We start from the raw sequence: 26173 nt of genomic DNA, 5'->3' as shown, positions 1-26173 counted from the left end.
ACGTGCGACGTTTAAACAATTACCGAAACGAAAAAACACAATAAATTCGGCACGCCCAATAAAAATGAGCAAAAGCTGATTTATAATGTTCATATAATTCTTCTTTATTTTCATACAAAGTTATGGCCCATATTTCTTGCCTGCCAAATAAATTACATCCAACGGGTATTCAGCTCGACTCTATTAAAGTTAGTTCCGTAGGTCACCGCGGCGCGGCGCTGGCGGTCTTCTTGGCCGACGCCGTCGACGCCAGTCGGGAGGACCGCACGGCAAGACAAAGAGGCCTGAACGCTGTCGTCGCCGCTTTTTTGCTTCCTCTCCTCCAGTTGTTGTTTCTTCTCCACGTTCCTTATTAAATATCGCGGGGGGAAATTCGATTTGGTTGTTGCTGCAGCAACGGCCTCTTATGATTGATATGACGGAGAGACGCGGTTCAACGGCCATTACCAAGGTGACTTTCATATCTCTCTAACAGCACTCAAGATGGCCGTCCCACTTCCGCACGTGTGCATACGCACACATGTACCTCTGCATTCTTACCTGATCGCCCATGTCGTAGCCGTTCGATTGGAAGTTCGTCTGCGGTATGCTCAAAGATAAGTCGACGTTTTCGGATCTCTGCAACAAAAAAACAAACAAAATGACAAACGAATCGAGGGAAATGTGACGACGCTCGACGCTCGTTGCAACTGCAACCGTTCAGGGTTCCGTCCGCCAGAGTGACGAAGGTCCGGAGGCAAATGTCAAACAGTTAATGTCACCATCAAGCGATCGCGAAGGGTTGAAGCAAAGGTCATCGAAGGTCGTCCCGGATGGCTATGATGCAAAGATAAATCGACACACGAAAAGAAAAGGAAATTACCCGAGTTTAATAACGCCGCACAAGTAAATTCCTCGTTTCAATTTATGGTTTTAACAGGTTCCGACGACACAAAGATAAGTATTATGTGGAGACTCGGAACCAACTACAATATCTTATATGAGTAACCTACTTATACCCCGACAGGTAAAAATATTTAAGTGATTATGTGACCACACAGTAAGAGGTCTAATCTTTTGTCCACTCACCCAAGCCGATGAAATCATTGAAGAACTCTCGAGTGACACATTTTTTGTTTGAATTATTGTCGATTTCGAAAAAATCAATATCTTACTTTTTGATTGGATGCGCAAATATTGCAAATTCCAGTTCAAACCGTCATTTACCCATCATAAATTGATAAATTGAATTGAAGTGCTGAACGATGAGAGAAGTGAAAGAATAATCGTAAAATAGAATTGTCACGAAGAGAACGAACGATGGATTTGTGAATAATCTAATTGTATTTTATCGACGGCACGCCACTGGAAAGCATGGGCGGCGCCCGTAAATTAGGCGAAAATCGTAAAACGAAATGAGTCGAGGAAATGATCAACCATTAGCGGCCGAACACGAATCTAGGAGGTGTAAACTGTTAGATTAAGATCGGCCGTCGGTGCGGTGGGCACGGAGGGGCAAAGCGAACCCGGAAAACTGTCCGTGTTCGCTGTCATGAATTGGGAAAAGTCCGGCGGTCACAAAGCCGTCCGTCCGCTCTTTTTTTTCCGTCCCGCGACGGCGATAAATTCAGCAACAATGGTCGCGATCTGCAATCCACAATGACGGGGGAAAAACACGCGAGAAACAAAAGAGCGCTCGTTACGTTTTATTTGGATTTTTAATTTTTGCCGAACAAGAGGCGACCAGACGGCCGAGAGGCGCAGCGGTCCAATATTTAACGAGATTATTAATTGTTCCGTGTCCTAGAATGATGTACGATTTTTATTTGAATAGAAACAGCGCGGAATAAATGAAATTGCAAAACCGCCCGGCCGCCTCTCCTTGCGGGATCGGGGGGCGGCGACCCTCGCGAACGGTCCGCGTGTTTACTTTTAATCTCTCATTGTTCAAACTCTCGACATTTATTTGTTTTCGGGAGTCCCGCCGGTGGTGGGAAAAAAACGGGAAAACAGAATATTAATTAAAATTGTAATTGCGTTACGCTTCCGCGGACAAAACGAAAACACGGCGCCGCGCGTTTCGAAAGTGCCCGCGCTTTTTTCTTTTGACGGGGAGGGAACGATCGCCGCCCCCCGTGATCTCTGCCACCGGTGAATGTCACCGCACCGGCAAAACTGTCGATGCAAAGGTCGGACGACATTTTACGTTATACAAAATTGGGGACCTTTACGGGACGGTAATTAACAACGAGCAGCGCCCTCCGGCGGGGCGGGGTCGCGACGCCGAGAACGGCTCCATCTGCCCGGCAAGGAACTAAATCTCTCGCATCAACACGCCTAAACGGCCGAATTAACACAAAAGAAGGAATTGCCGAGGATCAAGCTAAAGTTAAAGTTGTCTCCTCATTTGGAGACAGATGAATAAATCTGCGAGAGTGTGCTTCTTGATGATTTTCCGCAGTTTCTGCTCGTCGCCGAATTGATTTTCCCCCCGGTCTGATTAAAAGGAAAGGTCGGCGGCGGCTGCGGCGGTCGATCGCGAACCCGATCCGTCGGCGGTGCAACAAAACGAGAATGCAACAAACAAACCGAACCCTCTCGGGCGGCGGTCGGTTCACTTATATTAAATAAGTTTAGCTTAATTTACAACACAACTGTTCGGTTCGCGCAGAGACTGAAATTTAATTAAAAAGTTGAAATTAGTTTTTGTTGTAATTCAGCATTTTTAAATTCTTCCCGTTTGCGTTTATGATCAAACTTTCTGGCTAATTAAATGGAATAAGATGGGCTCTGCAATAAAATCACCGTAATATCCTTAATTATCGCTCAATTTCCTCACTCCTTGTCGTCGTTGTCGCAATCCGATTGAGCGTTCGTTTCCTTTTGTTGTTGTTGTTTTTTTTTCCCGACGATTAGTCGCAGGATTAGCCGACGTACTCGCACACACGTGCCGATCGATATGACATAGCGATTCCGGGGATTCCGGTTGACACGCGGACTATTCCGGTGCTTAACCGTTGTCGGATTTGTTTCGGTTGTCGTTCGAACGCGACGCCGTTTTCGTTAGACTGAGAGCCCGCAATTATTGATGGGGAGCTGCAACTCCGACGAACTTTCCTTATAATTACTGATAGTTTGCGTGATCCTGTATAGTCAATTACGAAAGTTTACAAGAGCAATAATGAGAATACATAATACCCACTTCGGTGGGGCGAGGGCTTTGGGAGGAGAAAGAGGGAGGGCTCGACGATTTCGTGCAAAAACTGGTCCCGTTCGCTGTGCGGTCCTTCATTTTTCGTCTGGCCCGAAGGACGAACATCGTTTCGAAACGTTCTAAGCGCAAAGGTGCAGTCCACGGATCCTTGTAAATAATTTGAAAGTCAAATTTTATGGAACACCGCATCGATTGGTTCCTTTCGACGGCAAACATTACACTAATGAATTGGAAATGATGTTCTCCTTTCGAACTGCGGAACTGTACAAACAAACATTTGTAAGAGAAGTCCAAAAGCAGTTAGAAGGTTTCTGGAAGTTTTCTATCGATGTTTCTACCGTCTAGATTCTGATCTAGATTGCTTGGTAACCAGTCTTTGCGAAATCAGTCTCACTACAAACTTCAAAATACATAAAATGACATTTATTTTTTGAGCTACAACTTTTTTAAATTGCTTTTAGTCTTCTACGTTGTCAAACAACCTCGTAGGTAAAATTTCGGCACATTTTAAAAATACACCCTGTATATCATATTTTATAAAACATACACCAATGCGGTTTCCTTGTTTTAAAGCATATTTCCTATAGGTTACTTCGCATTGGCGTACATTTTATAAAACATGATATACAGGGTGTATTTTTAAAATGTGCCGAAATTTTACCTATAAGGTTGTAGGACAACGTAGAAAACTAAAAGCAATTTAAAAAAATAAGTCAACCTTCATATTAATTACTATAAATTAAAATACGTGAGTGCTTTTAAAGTAAAAAATTACATGATAAGGACGCTCGGTCAAGTGATTAGAGACATGTTAAGTTCTCGCCGTTTAAAACCGAACGTGAATTTTTCAGGTGTTACGAGAAATGCTCGAACACCTGAAATTATTTCTATTTTTGACGGCTGAAAAATTCATGGAGAAATTAACGGGTGAGGTGAGAAGTTGAAATAAACTTCGTCGAATCTAACCTGTAATTACCGTACTTAATTAACTGTTGTTTATTATTACCCGGAGTAGAATATCTAGGGTGATGTTGACATAAATAACACTAATTATACGTTTCTGACGGCGCCATTACGTTTTTCATGCGTAATTACTTTACCCGCGCGGCGAAAACCGAAAAAAACGTATCAAGTGGGTAAACGTCAAAATTTTATCCGCCATAACCGCGCGAGCTACGATGACGCCATCTACGTCGATCGCAGCGTTTCATTCCCGAATTTAAAATCGAATTAGCGTCGAATTTTCGGTGCGGACCGTAAAAATTTTACGACGTCGGTGCCGGAGCGCGCGTTTTCCCGGAAAAACGGTGGCGGTGACGGATGCGGCGTCCGGAGGGCATCGGGAAATATTGAAAAATTGAAAAAACGCCCTCAATTACGGCCGCCCGAAGAGGGTACGTTTTTGTTACAAGCAATAACTTTCACGGGGAAGAATAATGTCGACATGTTAAATTAAAAGACATTACATTGGGTTATTTTCGTGCCGTAAATCTTTTTATATGAGTGTTTTCGTTGCCATAAAGTCCGGGGAGTTGAAGCGATGGGCTTTCGGCCTTTCTCGCACCGGAGTGATTCATCGGGGCGATATTTTTTAATCCAGCCGGCAGATGGCGACTCGTCCCGCATCTCCCCGACGACGGGCGTCTTCACCGTCGCCGGTATAAACAATGCAACGTGTAATAACCGGCGTAATAGGTTACGATGAACCTTGCAGCACACCGAGATTGTTTTTTTACGCCGGCCAACGACCATGATTATTTATAGTAATAGCCACTTGTACGCTCACAATAGGGATCGGAATTTAAATGATAACCCAGCAGTTTCGAAAATTAACGTAATAAGTGGGAGGGTAGCGTACCGTCCTGCAAGATTACCGGTTTTATCCGCGGATGGAAACGAGGAAAAAATACGTCAAAACCGGTGTTTATTTAGTGGGGCGGGACGTAATTACGGGGGGGTAATTAAAAAAAAAGGAGGAGAGACGCGGCTGCACGGGCTGGGATCGATCTCGGGTGTAATTATGCATTTTTCGGTGCAGCTCTCCTGACCTGCATCCTTGATTATGACTTGCTTTTTCTTCTTCATCATGTTTTCGATCTTCCGATCTTCATCGCTGATCCATTTCTGCGTCTGGCTCTTCTACCACCTAATTCTTCAAACATCACCTTCAACACCTCCCGGCTTAACTCCCCAACGATACACCTGTTTGCGTTATCCGGCTCGAAGGACCAAAAGCAAACTACACCTTTCGGTCTTTTATTTAGAATTTGAATTCTTTTGAATTTGTTCATACTTTCTTGGTTTCACTACATGCTCTTAAACCTTTTTGCTGTTCTTTTAAAAAAAATCTATTGAAGGTAATGTCCACGAAGAATTTATGTGTGGTTTTTTCTACTCCTTGACAATACTTGCTGTACGTAACTGCTCGATCTGCAACGGTTGGAATCGAATCATTCAGTTTAGTTTCGAACAACAAGGTCTTCATTTCCATTTACAGTTTCTTCTTCACCATAAGACAAATTATCTTCACTCTTCTATCTTCTTAATCCCTTTATCTTTTATAGGTATACTGTTTTCATATCTTCTATGCAAACATATTTCTTCAGTTGTACATTCATTTTTTCTTCTTCTCTTCCTCAAAAGGGTTTATGCTGAACTGTTTCTTTTTATTATCACAGTTCTTAATTTTATGCTTGTTTTGGCTATTCCTGTCCACTAGTCAGAATACAATCTTCAAATAACTCGAATAACTAATTGGTATTTTTTCTGCTCTTTCTTCCTTTTCCGTTTAGAATTTGGAAAAAACATCTGTAAAGTCTCAACGGTCATGCTCATGAATCATGCTTCTTTTTTAGTTAAATGCCGATGCAGGCATTCTGAAATCTTTGATTCTAAACTTCCTTCACAGTTTCTTCATTCCTGTAATATTTTCTTAGTCCCGCTCTATTTTTCTTCCATTTTCAAAATATGTTTCAGTTTCTTCTTCTATCTAAGATAATCTATGTTAATAATTTTCTTGTGTTCATTCCCTGATTCACCCTGCTTCTCGCTTTCTTCCCCCTCGATGATTTTTTCTGTTCTACCGCAATTTTTGCTTCATTCCCATTTAATGAGAATCCTTGCTCTCTTGGAGCGACAACAAAGTCCTTTTGAAACTTCCACTCGGTTTTTGCTTTTGTCATTTCCCCTCTTCCCCGAGGGTCGTTCGTTGTCGCCTTTCTTCTTTTTTCTTCCGTAATTTGTTGTTCGTTTTTGAACTGTGCGAATGCATTCGTGCAATTAGTTTATACAGGGTGTTCCGTGTGCGTCGCCGCGACCGCATCTTATTGACTAGGTCAAACGGTAATAATCTAACCAATTAAGCGATGGCCCGGTCGGAATTACGATGATCACATTAAATGCTAAACAACAGGAAGAGCCAATAGAGAATTTGCATCTTAACTGGGGATCGGCGGGGGTCCGGAGGGAGGATCGGCAAAAGTTCGGTTTGACACATGCGTGTTTATTGTTTTTCAGTAAACAAAGCGTCCTCTGGAGTGCGTTCTTGAAAATCTCTCCTGGTGTAGTACAAGGGTTCGAACAATGTAATGGCGACACTCGACGTCAATCATTCGCATGAATGGGAAAGGATAAAAAAACGATTTGGTCCGGCCGTAAATATTATGTAAATATGCACTTGCAATTCAAGTGGAAAGCACGACGGTCTGTCGGGTTCTTTCTTTCTTTCTCGTGGTTTATTTTTTTTGTTCTTTTTTTATTAATCGCATAATATCTAAGGCCGAGGTAACATTGTATAAATAAATTTATGAATCCCATAAAAAGCAGACATTACGAAAGTTGCTCGATTGTATGTATATTTACCAAATAAAACGAAACAGCGATGTTTATCAAAAGAATACAACATAAATAAAAAAAGTTTTTAAAGCTTTATAAAACATTTTATTTTCCCGGAAACCCGTATAAAACGATATCGGCGAGTGGCGTTCTCAGGGTCGTGGAAAATACATTTTCCCTCTCGGAGGAGAGAGCATGCGAAATCGAAAAAAATACGCCGACATATTTCTTCGTCTTTTTCCTCCTGTCTACTTTGCTCCCTTTCGAAAACGTCAAAACATTATCGGTCGAAATTTATGCGCGGAAAACCGACCGCTCCCCGTCTACGCCACCACCACCACCACCACCACCCCGACACATAAAATTCCCTCATAGTTAATACAATTCAAAGTATTCAAATTCTCATATCGATTACATAACTCTCGTTCCGCGAACGCGGACGCCCGAAGAGGAGGGAGGGAGAGGTGGTGGCGGCGGGGTTGCCACCCTCCTTTTACCCCGAGCAGAGCCCCGCGCCACCACCCGACCCCCCAAACAAACCCAACAACTTCATTCTTAATGAGATTTTCCCGGATCCATAAATTTTAGCCTATAGCTCATTCCACAACATTAATTTCATTGCTAAATACTCGCAATAAATTATAATATAATGAACAAGCCAAATTGGGATATAAATAAATAGTGTAATTAAAATCGGAGAAAACGTTGCCGGGGGGCGGCGCGATCGACCAAAAACGGCCCGAGCTCCGACAAATCCTTTTTTAAAATATTCATGAACTCGGAGATCAGACCTAATCTTCGTAGGTAGATAAAAATGAAAGAGGAGCAATCTTTTCCGACTTGATCGTCTCTCGTTCCCGAACAAAGGACGTCGAATCCTCGACGGGTCGGTTTGTTTGTTTATTTAAATATTGTCTCCGTCTCTTTTCTTGTTTTTCCCCGATTAGCAAATCGAAACGGAGGAACAACAACAAAGGCGACTTATTAAAAATTACTTTAGCGAATAATAACTGTTTACGGACGGTTCCGCGTTCATTAAGGATCTGTGTACACACACAAAAGGTGCCTCGACCGGCGGCTATCCTGCACAATTACCGTTCCAGGACAATAGGCGAACCATTCAAAAGTGTAATATGTATTTAAATTGGCCGCACCGTACGCTAATTTCACGTTATTTACCGAATCACGACTGCATTAACCCACTTTCCGATTTTGCGGGATTTCTGCCGTCAGACGTCAGATGGGACGACGACCACGACAACCAACAACAGCACAAATACGATTTTAATCGTCACGACTCGAAATCATCAAATTCTCATATTTATTACCGAGATGTTGCACCAGTTCAACTAGGAAAGCTACAAAACTGGTACCGCAACATGTTGCTGCACGGTTCCATCCTGTTGAAACTAGACCAATGAATTTGTTGTTTACTTCTCGCATCATTACCCATGGTACCGTCAGACGACGTAGAAATATGGATTCGATCCTCCCGTTCCGAGAAGAACATTCCGGTCGAGGCGATTTTCAAGATTTTATGACATGTCACGTGGCTCGGGTCCATAAAAACGGCCCTGTTTTACGAATGTCGCGTAAAAAGCCAGCAACTTTATCGAAATGCGTCGTTTAAACCTGCAACAACTGTCGACATAATTTACAAACGCGAATCTGGATCGAGCTGTGATCGCAAATTTTCGTCCCTTTCCGGTCCGTATCAAACTGTGGGCGATGCGCGAAGCATCACAGCGTGTTCCGTCAGGCGTCGATTTGTGAATTTTCGAAAAACGATCTTCGAGGAGAGAACTTAACTTGTCGAATTTCTCTCCGGCGATTTGAATATCGTCAAACGAGTTCCAAAAGAATTACTTTTAACTTTCACAAATTTTAGCACATTACGTTTATTGCGTCATTTCATCGAGTGAAGGTATAAAGTATTGTTCCAGTTTGTTATCAAATATCTCGTTAAAGAAGTGGAATAAAGCTTGCGGAATGGCTGTTTCTATCAGCGGCGAACATTACCGGCAAATCAATAAGTCGGAGTGAAAGAGGGTTATTTTCAGAAAATTCTACCCAATCGAGGCGCGGAGTTGGAGTCAAAGCCGTCGTGAAAATTATCGATGATTTACTACAGTAGTACTATCGACAGATGATGGAAGGTTAAAGCAAGACGCTTGTTTGTTTTCCTTTTGATTTTGTCCCAGAAGAGCGATAAAACCGCAGCCGCGATTCCCAAGCTGTCACAACGCGTTCGCGTAATCATTGATAATTTTCTGCTGCAAAATACTATGCGAGAAGACATTTTTCGGGCATGAGCGTATTATTTGAGGCACGAGCGACGAAGGAGCGAGCGCGAATGTGCCGAATTCGTCTTTACGCATCGAAGTTGATACCTATAATATTTTTTGAAACGAATATTATGTCTGATTTGTCGTGTACCCTTTGTGACTAGATGGCGCTTGGCCATACGATTGCCAAAGTGTCAATCGTCAACAATCCAAATTGGAGAAATGGCTCAAGAAGGCGAAGGCTTTTTGGATGATTTTGAAACACTAGTGCGCGAAATCTACGTTCGCGGTTGACTATTGCGGTCGCGAAATGTCATTTTGAAGGTAGTAAGTTCAAAAAACCTACTTTTTCGAAACGCGAAAGTTGGAGCTTCCCAGATGAAACCGCATGTCTTCTACAATCGCGGCGCTTAATTGTGACATCTAAGGTTACGTAATTCCAAGACTTCAGTGCAATTAGTTTTAGTTGGTACAAATTTCATACAATCTTGCTCCCAACGATTGCTTTTGACGATAATTTGTAAGTTTTTCGTTGGATTCTTGTCGTAACTTGAATACGCGTACGCGAAACGGCTTCCTAACCTTACTCTCTCGCAATGCTGTTTTCTGGCTGTCGCTTATGCAACACACATTGTTGCTGCCATTAAACAACGCAAACCACGGTTACCTCAAGTTACCACCTCCGCCATTATTGTTTTTTCTCCGTTTCCACTGGAATTTTCTCGATCGCGCAGCACTCGAGCAATTAGACTTAATCTGTAGTGGAACGGCATTTGCCTGCACGTTACAATGGTTATGGCGGCCATGGAGGATTACGGCCGGTGCAGTCCCATTAGCAGGTCCCGTCTACTTTTCCGCACCATCGGATCACGTCAACCGCGAACGATTCAATTAATTATCGAGCGGCATTCGCACAACGACGAACGTGTAACACGGCCTCAAAAAAGTCCTCCGACCATATGGCATCGCGTCACCCATTAACCGTACAAATCTAGCCATAAATAATAAATAAGCAATTAACGGTAAATTTCTAATTAAGTATCCCACGCTGCAGCAGCGAAAGTAGCCGCCGCGGCTTGTTTGTTTTAATCGCGGTGTTGGGGGGGCCCGCGGGCTCGAAAAGTCCGCTCCGGTCCTGGACCGGGCCCCGGATTTTTCCGGGCCGGGGGGCGGAAGTTCGGAGGCGACCGCACACGTTAATCCACTTGGAAATTCGGCAACGAACTTCCGCTCGAGATCTTAATATTGTAAATTGAAATTAGGGAGGTGCGCCAGCGCACCGCCACCGTTTCTGTTTTCCTGTGGAAATTTCGCCCGATGAATGAATAATCAGATCGAATTAGCGTGTGTGGATGTGCGCGCACGGGTTGGAGGAATTGCACCCGCCGCCGCCGCCGCCGAACTTGCAATTCCGCCACGTACCTAATTCCGGGGCAAGTCGAGCCGTTTAATGGAGTTTATGTAATGTACATTTCAGCTACCAGATCGAGGTTAGAATAATATGGATTGCCTGCAAATAATTTGCTCGAGGAAATGGCTTTCTGTTTGTTCAGCCATGTTGCGCGACGCGATTATTCCGAAACGTCGCCACCGGAAAAAAAACTCCACTCCAATTAACGCGCGCGCGGATTTCCAGAGATGCAACTGATCAAACACTCGACGGCCTCTCCGCGCATCGATCGGCGGCGGCGAATAATTACAAAAAAAAACACACGCGGGGGCGGCTGGGGGAGAGGCGCCCCCGATATCGGCGAACCTTGAAAGAGTTTATTACTTTTTCAAACTCCAACCCCAACTTTTTAATCATCGTAATTGGCCATCAAAGAAAGTTCGCAAAAAGACCTATCAGGGAGAACAGTTTCCGAGCTTGTGTAAAATAAATTTAGTATGAAAAGCGGGAATATTAAGAATACAATTTATTTTCATGAAATAATCTGAAATTCTTAATTAGATTTGAGCTGCTTTGAAATACTGTCATGTTTATTTCAATTATACAGAGCCCTCCTCTATCGACCGTTCGTTCTCCCTCGGCTTTTATTTTCCGCCTTGGCGGAGCTTTCAACCAGCGCCTCTCAAAATCTACTCCGCGAGTTCCGTCAAAGGAAAATCGCACTCGTTAGAAATCGAATTAAAATTTCCAACAATAAACGTAATTTATCGACGGATAATTGGCGTTTACAACCGCGCCGACCTTGAACAACCTCAACTACAACCGAAGGTGAAAGCGAACGGTCCTTTCCGGGACGTACGGTACGTCACGTTACGCTGCGCTACGTCCAAATGACGTAGCGTCTAAATAAACATAAAAACAAGAAAGCATTCGTGGCCGTGATGGATGCGGGTCTTTAATATTCAGCATTCTTTATTTCACTTTCGTTCGAATTCCGCATAATTTACACTTTAGAACTATTTCAAGTATTTAACCTTTGACAGCGCTGTAAATAGCCGAGAGGAAGAAAAATGTGCCGTTTGACGGTCAATTTGCAGCAATAAAATTGTGCGGGTATAATGACGCTATCTGTGAAATTATATGTAAAATGGTGCGTTAGCCGATGATTTATAATCTGTAAAACAAAAACCGATTCCACTTTCGTTATATAGTTAAATTTAGTCGACACAGTTACGAACAGCATTCGGCCATAATTGTGATAAATGCGTCCATAAATTTAATTTACAGTTAAGACTGATTTTAAACGTTTCCAACTATTTCGTCAACGTAAAACTGGTACAACAATTTATTAAAATTAATGAGTACACGTGGTCGGTCGACATTTCGAAATAGAAGAAATCTTGGGCGTTCACGTTTCCGCTCAAATTGATTCAACGTAACCAGAAAAATCTCAACGGTCGAGGTTCAACAAGATTGGGCTCCATCGCACTGCGCCACTTCGAAATGCCTGTTTGCACTTTTCACACAGCGACTTGAAAAGGATCAAGAAGACAAAAGATCTTTCTTTGGTTTTCAAAACGTTGAAAACTTTGGTAGATCGCACCGAAAGTTTCTGAATGCCATGAAATCAATGGTCGTTGTTTTATGCATTAACAGTTAAAATTTGATTACAATAAATATCACCGTTTTGCGTGCAGTTTTGTTGCATTGTGGAAATGCACTCGACGAGCTGGGGTTTATCGTAAATTTGAGTTTACTTTTGGTGACGAAGCACTTTCTGAAAGAACTGTTTTCAATTGGGACAATGAATTACAATTTATGAGGCTCTCACCAAGCGACAATTTACGTGAAGAAAAACCAGTTTCTGTCGTGACAGAAGAACGGAGCCTCTTATCGAAAAAGGTAACTGAGTCACACAGAATTACAACAAGTACGACAGACGTTGCCATAACTGATACTGACAACATCTTCGACAATCGTTTGAGCATCTGGAAAAGTTGTTGTTTTTGGATGTCTCATGATTTAGCAGATGGCAACAAAGCGTTGAACGATGCAAGGAAACAGTAAAAATAAAAAGAAGGTTCTTCTAAAGGGGTCTCCAAACGACAGCAGTCAAAGCTAAGCAATCTAGAAGTGCTGGGAAAAAGATGGAATTTTAAATCTGTTGCTTTGGTAGGCAATCAGACTGTCTTCCAAAAGTCTTTGAAAAGTGTAGTTTATGGAGTTGGATATCATTACTGTCATCTAAAGGTTTACTAGAGGTGTCAGAAATAAAATTAATGAAACATTCACCTCATAGTCACCATCACGTGATTTCTTTTAGTGTCAACAGACGAAATGCGTGATTTAAAATCGCAGTTTTTTAAAACTTCCATTTCTGTGACTCAGAAAAAGCGTAATTTTTGAACAACAAAAATAAGATCTCGATTCACCAAACGCATCTGATCAAAAATCTAATCTGCTGATTGCTTCCCTCCAGATGAAATTCATTTCAAAAAACGCACATCAAAGGAAACATCCACCGGAAGAGCACGAGGTCGCAGTTATTCGGATTTTAACCCCCAATTTGTCCCACGGTGGGGTCGGAAAGTCCGGTGCAGGACCGGGGGTCGACACCTTCCACCCCCGAAAAGAGCGGCCCTCGCCAAACCGTCCCCGGCGAAAACCTGTCGAGATATTTGCGTTCTTTTACGCGACGGGGCCCCATTAATATTCATTACACTTTTAATTACGTTGACTTTGTGTCTCCATTTAATCCATTTATTTATATTTATGTCGCCATGAATTTTAATTATGCGATATTTATTCGACGGTATGATGCAACAACAACCCTTGCGCGGAAAAAATTACGCTTCCCGATTCCCGCAAGCCGAAGGAGAATCCATCTGGATCGTCGGGGGCGCTGACATCGTCGAAGAGTGTCGTCGTCGCGTTCCGCCGGCGGACCGTACACACGGCAATTTGTCCGAGAGTCACGCTTCACATGATGGATGAACTGGAGGACGGGAATTTACATGATTACATACATTAGAATCGCCGTGATTTATATTCGTTCGTCTGTTGTTTTATTATTAAACATCGAAATTACGGGGTGACTCGGACTGTGACAAACGGGGCGCGATCGACGCCGCTCCCAGCCAGATTTATCGAGAGCAATAACAGAAAAGTGGCCGATCGACGGGAATGTGATGATCAAGTACCACCGGAGGTTTCCAACAAATCCACAGAGAGGGTGCATCGGTCGGGGTGAGCGAAAATGAACTCGACCCAGATATGGAAGTACCACCCGGGGTACTCGTTGGAGGAACCAACTAGCAGCAATGGTAAAGTCACAGGTTCTTCGATCAAATCAACGTAAATGTTGAACAACGTCAAGTTGTAGTTAGATAAGTACTGGATATATTTGTGGTACTTGTCAGAATAACTTGAGTACTGACGTGAATTATTATACGGAAGTTTTTGTTCACTGCAGATACTTTTACACCGCAAATAGAACAGGAGTATCTCAAGTACTAGTTTCAGGTGGTCACACGTTGTCATAATACCGTCTGTTTTTGAGATAATTTTGTTCCTCTATAATAAGTAGTCAATTGAAACGACATGTTTGACGTCGATAAAAACGTACTGTTTTTTTAGAGCGACAAATACATGTGTTGATCATTTACTACAGCAGTACCGCCTGTTCAACGAGTGATAAAATAAATACTTTAAAACAAAACAAATATTTTGTGTTATTTAATCCCGAGTCCCAAAATTATCTGGTCGAATTACATTCGAGCCTTTTTCTCTCGACGATTTTTTGTTTGACAACCCAAGCACTGTTACCGTGCAGAAGTTTACCTCAAAAAAACTGTCAGCTGGCAGAATCGTGTCAAAATCAATCAGTACCTAACCAAAATTCTACGCAAAAAGCTTTCGTGGCACACTTTCGGATAAAAAAAAGATTTTGCGTAATTCCACCAGACTAAATATACAACGTGATCAAGAATGACTGAATCTGTTGGTAACGATGAAAATTTGAATGATTTTGGTACCACTGTAATCTAAACGCATTTCCGGTTGTCAGCTTTGACAGAGTTGACAGGCGAATTTGACGTTTACCATCAAAGGGTCATTTTTGTAATAGCATAACCCGACATAACCAAATTTTTTTGTAATGTGGTGTCAAGTTAAAACATCCGGTCAGTGCCAATTACGAAACAGAAAAACACCAATATTTTTCATTGTTTCATTGCCAACAGACTCAGTCGTTGATCACGCTGTACATTTGGTGAAAATCAGTAGTACTATTTTTGATAGCTACTAAGAAACAATCATAATAAAATAATATACCGTTCGAGAGTTCTTAGCATGCTGAAGACATTATTTTACCGCTGCAAATGAATTATTGATCATCAACAAATAACACAGGAGTCATAAATCATAGATTTTCATAAATTGTTTCGAAAAACTTCACAATATTAGAGAATTTCTCATTTAATATTTAAGGATCATAAATTACGGTTTTGGAAGGCAGCCAATATACATCTAATCAAATAATCAATGTAAACATCCATCAATCGCTAATTTATTCGACGAGCGTGTAATTGCGAATACCCACAAAGATGAAGTATGCGGCACGAGCCGTAGGCCATTACACGCGAGTGAACGCGATACTTTTTCTACGACGTATAGTGGAGTATGAGTCACACTCACAGCTGCGAGTAATAGTCATATTACTCGATAGTAAATGTATGTATGTAAAATGAATTAAACAGAGGTGGGAGTGAAGAAAGCACACTGATAAATTAATATCGAAGAGAGTGAGAAAAATAGTTGGAAGTGGAGACTTTGAAAATGCATTTTTAAGTTGCAACCTGGTACGGACGAAGTAGAATTCTTCATTTCGAAATAGTACACCATCCAAACCGTCCGAGTAAATTTGTTAGTGTGCAATTCCGCACTCGGTAAAAGCCTCTCCCGGCTCACATATCTTCACTAAAGCGTCTGTTGCAGTTTTTTCGTTTTTGCGCGTTCGGGGGCGGCGGTGCAAGCCGTCCGTCTGAATTTTTCCCTGTCGCCTCCCCGGGGGCAGTTTCGCGCCCGTCGCGCAAATCAATTCCGAATCGGGAATAATTTCGGCGATAACTCCGAGTTCGGCGGGGGCGGGCCGTTTAAATTGAATAGTAAATGTACCACACCGCCCGGCTTCCAAAGCATTAGTAATAAATCAAGTCATAATTGGATTTCAGAAGGGATAAGGCGAATTTTCCGAGTGTATCGTTCCGCGCTGGAAAGAGACGGTCGCCGCCGCCGCCGCCGCCGTCGACGTGGATCCGTCCCCCGGAGGCGTATTCATGAGTTTAAAATTACAGCCCGGCCAACCTTTATTGCATCTTTTAACCCTTTAACTAAGGCAATTGTTAAATTAATCCACTTTGTGTCGTTGAATTAACATTTTTAACATTGCATCAAGCCAATTCTCGATGAGTCATTATTTTAATTCGGACGGAGTCGAGGCGCGGCCGATTTTCACCCCGCCCCCACCCCCTCGTGCCGGGGGCGGCGAATTAAGAGGGAAAATATAGCGTCCCGGGAAAAAGGAAGAGACGGAACGGTAATCACAGAACGCATTCGGGCTCCTGAAACTTGCAAATTCCATTCAATTCGAATTGTTCTCGGTAAATTCCATTTGTTTCAAAATAATTTCATCTTTTTGCTCGGAGTTTTAAAGTTAAATTGAACAATGTAAAGCAAACGAAGTTTTATGAGTTCCATATACATTATAAAAGTAGTTACGGAGCACAACTTCGCCGGTAAAAGGGAGTGCAAAACTCATTTCGCAGAGGATGCGCGAACGATAAAAATTCACAAAATACATAAAACGACTTCCACGAAACCGATACAGGTAGACTGGATGGATGCATTATGTAAACGGGGGCGGCGAAAAAAACACACACGATCTGAATAAAAAATGACGGGTGGCGGCGAGTGCAATTTTTTCACGGTTCATCACGACTAAGTGCGATTTGTTGTTCGTCCTCCCGAACGATGGATTTTTTCGATCAATTAAACGCCGCGCCAATCGCGAACTGTTGAATTTTTGGACAGGACGGGGCGCCCCCCCACACGACGACACTCTTGCTGCAACAGCCGTAAAACAAACGAGATTAAGATGAACTGCAGCGTATTTTAAATGAAATGCAAATATATACAGGGTGTTATTGAAAGTTGTACAGATATTATAACCACGAGCTACTGGCTTCGGCACATTTTAAAAATACACCCTGTATATCATATTTTATAAAACGTACACCAAATGCGGTTTCCTTGTTTTAAAGCATATTTCCTATTGGTTACTTCGCATTAGCGTACATTTTATAAAACATGATATACAGGGTGTATTTTTAAAATGTGCCGAAATTTTACCTAAGAGGTTGTAGAACAACGTAGAAAACTAAAAGCAATTTGAAAAAATTGTAGCTCAAAAAATAAATGTCATTTTATTTTTGGACATAGAATTTTTTAAATATTTTTTCCGAGTTCTACATGAAGCCAGTAGCTCGTGATTAAAATATCTGTACAACTTTTAATAACACCCTGTATATATAATATACTTATATATAATTATAGAAGTTCATTTATTATTCGGCGAAATTAGAATCTCGAGGAGAAATGTCTGCTTTGATGCAGAAGCGTCCGACGACGGATGTGAATACGAACGAGTCAAAAAGGACATCTCCGGACCGTCTCGTCCTGTTAAACCTTGTGGCACTTTCAACAGGCGCATTAGTCCCACAATAAAACGAGACCACAACGCAGACATAAAATACGTAACTCGACTTTATAGTCTAAATTTACGTCTACAAAAGAAACTGCCGATATTCACACGACTCGTAACATTTTATTCGCACAGTGGTCCGTCGAAAATTGCCAAATCTGTAATTGTAAACGCGTTTAAACGCAGTCCAATTTGTTTTTACGACGCCACTAAAAGTAGAACAATTATTGCAAAAACACCGAACGTGGAGTGCGGATAAAAAGTGAGAAAAAGGAACGACGGAGTTGAAGGAATTTTGGTACCGTCGAGAAGAAAAAAAACAAACACCGAAATGTCAATGAGTTGCAAAATGTTGTTAGTTTGTGCACACAATGGTGTTTTACAAATTCGCCAACCACAATGGAAAAGACAGGCTATACTTAGTTTAATTAGAATCGAAAAATGGTTACCGATTTATTGTTGCGATTGTATTAGATAGTATTTGCAATCAATTTTTATAAGAACTGTTTACAGTAAGTTATCGAGTATTGTGACGGTGAACAATGGAGATAGTCGTAATAAATTATTACTTATGGCAAATCAAATTAAAGATAATTATCTAATAACAGAACGGCAAAATTGAATGTAGTGGCAGGTGCCGTTATTAAACCGGCGAACAATGGTCGGCTACGAATTGGTCCACAAAACGTTTCGAAAATAATAATCAAAAGATACGATCGATACGTCAAGGTCTAGAGCGATGGGGGAAAATTACGGACACTTATTTTCCACGTGCCAACAACGATTTCGGGTCTCAATCGAGGGAACTGAGACAAAAATTTCACGACATCGTCATTGTGTCACAGAGAAATCGAGAACAAATAAAGAGAGAAAAAAAATCCCGAGTGTCAAAAGGAACTTCAAGGGCAACGCACCATCATCTGGTACTACCACTAGTTCTGTTTTTACAAGAAAGAGCCAACAGATGGACTAAGTAATTATGATTTACATCTTAATTTTTAATGAAGTGAAACAAGGCGAGGAAATGAACTGTAATTCTTCACAGTTTTATTGAAATTGTCTTCATTACATCTTGCGGACCATGAAGATCAACAATTTTAAATTGCGTCTTGCTCCAGTTTTTAACTTTACGTTCCTACCACTTCGTCCGAATCTTGATTGCCGATCGAAGACGAATCTTTGATTGGACTAGCTCGTGGAACATTTGCTTTGAAATTTGCTTCTTCTACAATCAAGCCGTTGTTCTTTTCATTAAGCCAATAAGATTAAGTATGTTTGCTAAGTGCATCAGTCATCACAGCTGTTAGGGAGGGGCATGAGATTATAATTTAAACACAAACATAAAGTGCATTTGATTGTCATTCGGATTTGTTAACTTTTAAGTGCAACGGAGCTGCCACGTATTGTTTTGGTTTGAGAATTCTGTCAGGAAAGCAACATTTTGATACGACAGTTATAGATCTGAAAATGAGACCTGGAAGACTAGAAGATAGTTCTGACAGAAATAAATTTGCTATGAAGGAGTTAAATTCTTGAATTTCGTCTTTACACGCCTGAGGCAATGGATTAACCGCGCGCATACATTATCGTCACAGTCAAAACAAGAGCTTTATCTGAAAACATATGTCGCCATTATGATGGCATATAATGGTCAGAATTGCTACAGCTATAGAGATTTTAGAACTAGGGAACTGAAGGATTTACAAAGAAACGTAGCAACCGAATGAGAAGTAATGGATCATCCTGTACATTTTCGGATTTACAATTATGAAGTCTGATAGATATACTGGGCGCAAATTAATCATAAAAAGTCAAAAAGGAGTTTAGATGAAAAATAATAGCTTATCTTTCGTATTCTCCAGACTTGGCTCCATCAAATTATCACTGGTTTCGAAACCTAGACAATTATTTGAAAGCAAAGTAGGTCAAAATGATGATGACATCCAACAGAAACTGTATAATTTCTTTTGTGTCAAAAATAGATACGTAGTTGTTGAAAAAGAAAGTATTATTCCATATTATTTCTTTCTTTAAATAAATTATTTGTGGAATGAAGAGCATACAGCTCGATACTCACATTTTAGATCGGACATTTTTTATAGATTAATTCCCACACCAGAATAAAAATGCCCAAATTCAACTCGTAAAATTGTCAAAGCAAAAAGTTTTCGTAAAATTGAAAAATTTATGCGATAAAAAATTAGGTCTTGTTATTTTACCTTCGACAATTTCTCCTTATTGCCAAGTAGTTTACATAAAATAGTTGCTGCACGATTTCTATGTGAAGCATTATTATACTCGTAGTTACTCAAAAGACAGGGCGAAGTAGCTCTTTTAGTCCCTCGGAAGTAAAAACACAGCGAACTAGGTTAATTTTTGATGGTCAAATTGTTACCTTGACGCGATATTTAAAAAATAAAGTAGTGTAAGGACAAAAAAATTAAAATTATCCTTGACAAACACGATATAAAAAAAAAAACAATTGGATACCAAAATGTATTTCTTGTGATTATATTAAATAATGTCACGTTGACAGTTCTACACGTTACGACCAAGAAGAAAAATCTAGTGTGCTCTGTTTTGCTTGCTGTGTCTATTTGCACAAATTCCATTACGTTTTTAAATGATTAAATTAATATGAAATAAAAAATGATTAAAACAGCATGTATACCACGGGAGTACAGTGTCGTCCCTTTTGTAATTATTACCTTCGCTGCGTTTGTGCGATAAACTTTCACAGGAGATGAAAAGATGCACACTTCAGTCCCTTGTCATATAATAGTTACATATTTACGAACCGAGTGCGAGAAGATGTTTTTCGCGCATGAGCGCATTATTTGAGACACGAGCGACGAAGGAGCGAGTCCTTCATTTGCGCGAATGTGCCGAATACGTCTTCGCGCATCGAAGTTTGTACAAACGAACATCACGTCTGATTTATCATGTACCCTTTGTGAATAGATGGCGCTTGTCCATGCGCTTGACAAAATGTCAATCGAATTAATAGCGATTTATTTTCACTCTTTCGAAATTTTCAACATCCAAATTCGAGAAATCAGATTTTGGATTTTGAAGCACTAGTGCGCGAAATCTACGTTCGCGGTTAACCGTTGTGGTCGCGAAATGTCATTTTGAAGGTGGTGAGTTGAAAAATATGTATCTATACAATTTGCTCGAGCAATTTTTTTCTCATTGACTTAACTTTTCTTTAACATTGAAACAATTTTGATTTGGTACTGGGGGAAGTTGGGAGTTCTTTCGCGAATACTGCGACTGCTCTAGCTACCGCTTTTTCTTTTAAATAAGGATGTAAAACGAAATGTTCGACATAACGTACGAGTTTCTTTCTAAATTTCTCTTTGAAAAGAAATTCCACAGTCACAGGTCGCAGCTTTTGGTCGGCCTGTACCAAATCTTATCTCTGTGTGTTCACACAACAATAACACTGTGTACAAAAACCACATATTCCCACTTAGGACATAAAGAACGACAGTATAAATATAACGATAATAACTTAAATAATTTACTAGGGAAATTTGCATACGTTAAAATAAAGTCGAATATAAACTGAAAGCTGACATATAATTTAGCGCGAAATGTATGCAAGAACCATTCTCCACTTTTCAGTTACGAGTGGCTCCGTCTCGCTCGAACACACAAACAAGAACGGCCTTGACTTTTAATTACGCTTAATTAAAACGTTTAACAGCGTGATAAATTATAATAATACCAATTTAGAGATCCATAAATTAGGGCGTCAAATTTATATATTTTTTTGGCCGGGTGTATTTGCGTGTCCCATCGTTCTAGGTGTCCCATCGCGGCCGAATCTCGATCATCACGCAAGAGAAAAGGGGCCACCACTTCACCACACACACCACGCGCCTTCAGAAACAGAACGACTCGACCTTGAAGGATACAAGAATCCGGTTCTACTGGAAACGCGCCGAAGATGCTGCGGCTAACAAAGAACCCAACCGGGAGGGAAGGGGCCGGGAGCCGCGGAAACAAATCCGTGCCCTGGGATGCCCTGTTTTATTATGTTTAAACAGAAACCGACCGGAACTTATCTCTTGTTACGTGTAAACAGAATTTTATCGTGGATTAGTATTTGCCCGGTGCACGAATTCCGGACTGGATGGCTTATCTGCGGCCGGGAAAATATTTACACTAACCCGACACTTTCGGGAGGGGCGCTCCCCCGAGAGTCGCCACTTGGGGGCTCCCGACTTCGGCCACGGATTTTTCACGGACCTGCTGCGATTCACCCAAGTCCCACGGCGAAGCAATTAATTAATTGTCCGCGAGAAAGAACCCAATCGGGAATGGAAGAAGAGAAAACCGATTCCGGACGTCCTTCGCATCATTTTTATCTGGAGATCTTGAAAAGGACGTGATGCTAACAGATACGCTAATGAACGTTAATAATTTGGATAAATTATAATTAAGTGAACTGCTTTTAGATGAAGTGTTTAGGAGGAGGTCTCTCGGGATGGACTTTAATTAATTAAGACCACAATAAATTAATCTTAACTGGGCTCGTGGTCATGTTGATCAGAGAAAAAAATAATTCAATTCCGTCGAAAATGTTCGTCGAGATCGACTGTAATTTGTGATTTTTACAAAGATTCAAGAAGTACTTAATCTTCAGTTCCTTGGAGCTGTCGAGCAGTAATTTATGACGGTGATAAATTACTGAATAAAAATTAATTGCAAGAATATAATATTAATGTAGGCAATTAAAAAACAAACAGAAATAGTAATGACAAAAGAGAGAAACGTCTTTCTTGTGTTCATTAAAAAAAAGATATTCCAAGGAGAAGAAATAGCACCGTTTAGTTAGAATTTGTATTGAGGAAAATAACAACCATCGGAGGAGTTTCTCGCTGCATCAGAAAAAAACCGACAATGACCTCATTAATCGTATTTTTTGTGCAACCCTACGTGAAATCCTTTAACATCCTCGAGATTGTGCTGCCTCGGCGGCACGCGACCTCGGCGACAATTTTTCTCCCGGCATGTTTAAAGAATGATTTCGCGGCCTTGATATACAAATAACTATTTTGAGTCGACTAAAACTTAGTCATATTGCCCCAAATCTGATTCGGAAATTAAAAAGTAATCCTGGAAAACGTAGCTTGAATGTGAATCCAACTAAAGACTAAATGTTTGGAGCGGAGGAAAAGAAAATGACTTTCGCCGGAATTTACATGAGCTTTTTAATCGACTATCGAAGGAATTTATCGTCGCTCTAGAAATATCAGAATTGGCAAAAATATTTCGATCTATTTTTTACGGCACGCAATTTATGCGTAATTTGGATAAATTATAGTCCAATAAAATTTTTTTTAGATGAAGTAAAATCCTCGGAAAATCAGATTTAATGAATACGACCGCAACATTAATATTAATTTGAAAAGCTATCGCGATTTAGAAGGTCGGACAAATTCGGGAAACACAAATATAATTCTGTCCGTATTTCAGATATGAATCATTCTAAATTGGAATTGACAAACCTTCAAGTTAATTAGCAACGTACTCGTATGAAGTTGTCTCTTGCAAATATCTTCAATGATAAAAAATTACTTAATCGTTCATAAATTACAACATAAAAATTAATTTAAAGGACGTAAAAACTTTACGGGAGGGAATTACAAACAACAAATGCGGATACGGCGAGGACAATCTGAGAAAAAAATCATTTGTACCTTTCTAACAAGGGGCAAACATGTTTTTCAAAGTGAAATCTCTTAGTTTAACAAGAATGCGGACCTTGTTTGAACACCCAACGGTAAGTACAAAAGAAAAGAAAACAGCCTTCGAAGGAATTTACATCTCTTGAACTAGCCGAGGCAATTTACTGGGCCTCAAATAATAAATGGAGATTAAACAATCACAGATTCTTATTTTATTGAACTTTTTTAACAGAACCAAGACTACTTCGGTCTCCGGTCACCGTAAAAAAATTGTTAATGTTATTATCAAATGATCAGTAAAAATAATAAAGACGCTTTTCATCAGGGGTGCTCATAAAAAACCTTCTGCTACTTGCTTTTTATTCTTTAAAAAAATCCTTACAATTTTTATTAAACTTTTTTCAAATTAGATTGTCACAGTAAGCACACTTGCCGTTATCAAGGTTGCGATTTATGGACAGTTTATTATGTCTTCTCTTTGAGAGAATGGTTTACGTTGGTGATTTTGAGGAAATCTTTTTCCAAGATATTCTTGAGGAGACTAAATTGGCATAACTGTATTGATTACAAAAAAAAAAAAAATCCACGGAGTAGTGTGAGAAAAAAAATTAGGGAAGATGTTATTTTTGACTTATTCTTCAAGCGAGTCGAAAATGTTAAAATCATATTCCATTCCATGTTAAAAATAAACGCTCTGAAGATTAAGAAAAATATCTGGTCTCATTAGAAATTACTCAGAATGTTAAAATTTGATTAAATTATCTAGAAATGCCAATCTGACGTTTTTATTTTTTTTCCCTAGTAAATACTATACTTTCAAATCCAAAACGAGGAAGGAAATGCCAACTTTCTACAGAGACAGTAGAAAAATATTTAGGTGGAAACTGATTTCTATTTTTTCCCCTTTTCGAACTTTAGGAAGCTGCTGGAAAATGTCAGGGTGGAACTAAAAGTTCCACGCCACCCTTCGAGGGGTCAAGCTCTCACGTGAACCAAGACCACAAAGAAGCTCAACACCAGCCGCTGTCCGAAACGCATCGGCCTCCTTTCCGTGGCTGCGACGAACCCCACCGGGCACCCGTCCAAACACGCTAATTGACGAAACGCGTCGCAACAATAATTCATGAAACCGCGACCATCGAGAGTAAGTAAATCCGGCGATCGGCCGAACCTGGGCCGCGTCTCGGGGCGGAGAAGAGACGAAGGTAAGTACAAACAGGCACCAGCGAGCAGCAGCAGCCAAGAGAACAGGTATAGTTGGTATGCGAGGTCATAGGGTAGTACAATGTACAGCCGGAGGCTGCGGGTCATAGACCCCGAATCAACTGAAAAAAACAACGGCCAGCCACAACAAAACCAATAAATGGACAGCGGCGCGCTCCCATCGCCGACACCCCTCGACGAGGGGTGAACCCGCGTTGCCAATGCAACGGTTACCGGACGAATTCGTTATCGCGACTGTGGTGAAAAAGAGACAAAATCTTCGCGAAAGCTGATGGATCTCGCGGACATTGTTGCTCGAATCCAGTCCGACTGACATGCGGAGCAATTGCGGCCAACTGTCTGCCATTATGACGCTTACAACAGGAAATTGTTAATGCGAGGAGATTGTTTGATGGCCGAAAAAACAAAACGCCACTTGGATTATCAACTTTCAACAAAAAACACCCAATCACGGTGATCACCACGAGCGGCGAGACTCGCGGGGCGCCGCAAGGCTCGCCCCCGACACCTCTCCTATTCCGCTGTATCGCATCTGGCGATTTTTACGAGCCGCTCGATTTAAAACGGAATCGCGAAGAGTCGGCAGTTACTGTAATCGGTTAATTTGCAACGCTCTTGTCTTCGGCTTTTGAGTATCTCCTCACCGACAGATAATTTTTACGACGTCATAATTTTCTTTTAAAATCTATCAAATCCGCTCGGGCTTAAAATACGCAACCACCAATTCCATTATCGGGTCTGGAGCCACTTAAAGCCCGAACCATTACGATAAATTTCGCGTTTGACACTTCCACGTCAAAAAAAAATCTCTTCGCCAGGAGGAGGAGGAGGAAAAAGATCGCTGCGACAACTGGAGATCATAATAAATCTAGTGGAGACGTTTAGAAAATGGAGCTGTGGAAGTGGAACAGCTTCCTGAAAAGCCAAACCCTGGAGCGGCGAGGTCAAGAATTTAATCTAATTCTCCATCGCGTTCCTTATCGCCATATTAGCATTCCGTTTTTTATTAAATAATATCCATTTCTGTCTTGTTATGAACAGAAAGCGCATTAACGAACTTCCTTTGTTCTTTGTTCTCTTCCGGCCTGATCTTATCTCTGCCATTGTTATTAGTCCCATGAAGTCGCTTTGGCCGCGGTGAAAATGAAATTGGAGGAGATTTTTCAAGGATTGAAGGTCTGCCGCGTGGATCGATCGGAGGGAGAAAACAAACAAGAATTATTGACGTTTCCCGATGGCAATTACTCGGAGATAAATCGATGGTAGAGAGATAAGTAAGGTAACGGGCTAGGAATCAGCGTTATCGAGATGATTGACGATGAAAAACAAAAACCATATAATTATCCGGAATAAAAGACGAAAAAGCGGACGGGGAACTGGTTCCTCCCACGATGGGTGCCCTCCTCGGCCACGATCGGGGGTCAACGGTCACGAAATTCCCACAGAAGAAGAAGATTTTTTGTGTGTCGGCGTCGCGACGATCGCATTCCAGCCGGGGCGAATCTCGACAGCACAATGGACGCGAACTACAACGAAACAACGCTCCATAAATAATTCATGGGCGATGTCGTTCGGCGCCCATTACAATATGAACACGCACAAAGTCCTGGAAAAAAATTCGCCTCTCAGGTGGTGCCTTAAAAGGCGAAACGGCCACGAAGGCATCCGCGCTATTCATCGATAGAGATCTGAAATGAGCGCTCCGGTCGATTCCGGACGAGAGCGATAAACCGGAGCGACGTGTCGCGGCGGCCGGCGTCGTGGGGGTCGGCGCGAGACATCCGACACCTG

At 41.2% G+C, this 26173-nt stretch overlaps 1 protein-coding gene across 7 annotated transcripts in view; it reads right to left on the bottom strand.

The window, feature by feature from the left end:
* The window catches only part of LOC138126819 (TOX high mobility group box family member 4), a 122951-nt gene that overhangs the window by 5166 nt on the left and 91612 nt on the right, over positions 1-26173 (bottom strand). For 6 of the 7 annotated variants that reach the window (XM_069042599.1, XM_069042604.1, XM_069042600.1 and 3 more), the window contains one exon: positions 541-618. In XM_069042599.1, coding sequence (XP_068898700.1) covers positions 541-552 — 12 coding nt within the window. In that variant the 5' untranslated portion in view covers positions 553-618. Of the gene's footprint in view, positions 1-540; positions 619-21192; positions 21335-26173 lie in introns of those variants that run through there. The other variant, XM_069042603.1, reaches the window with a different exon arrangement.

Source organism: Tenebrio molitor, chromosome 3 (assembly GCF_963966145.1).
Source record: "Tenebrio molitor chromosome 3, icTenMoli1.1, whole genome shotgun sequence".
In the NCBI taxonomy this organism is placed as follows: domain Eukaryota; kingdom Metazoa; phylum Arthropoda; class Insecta; order Coleoptera; family Tenebrionidae; genus Tenebrio; species Tenebrio molitor.
This window is presented reverse-complemented; position numbering and strand designations above follow the sequence as displayed.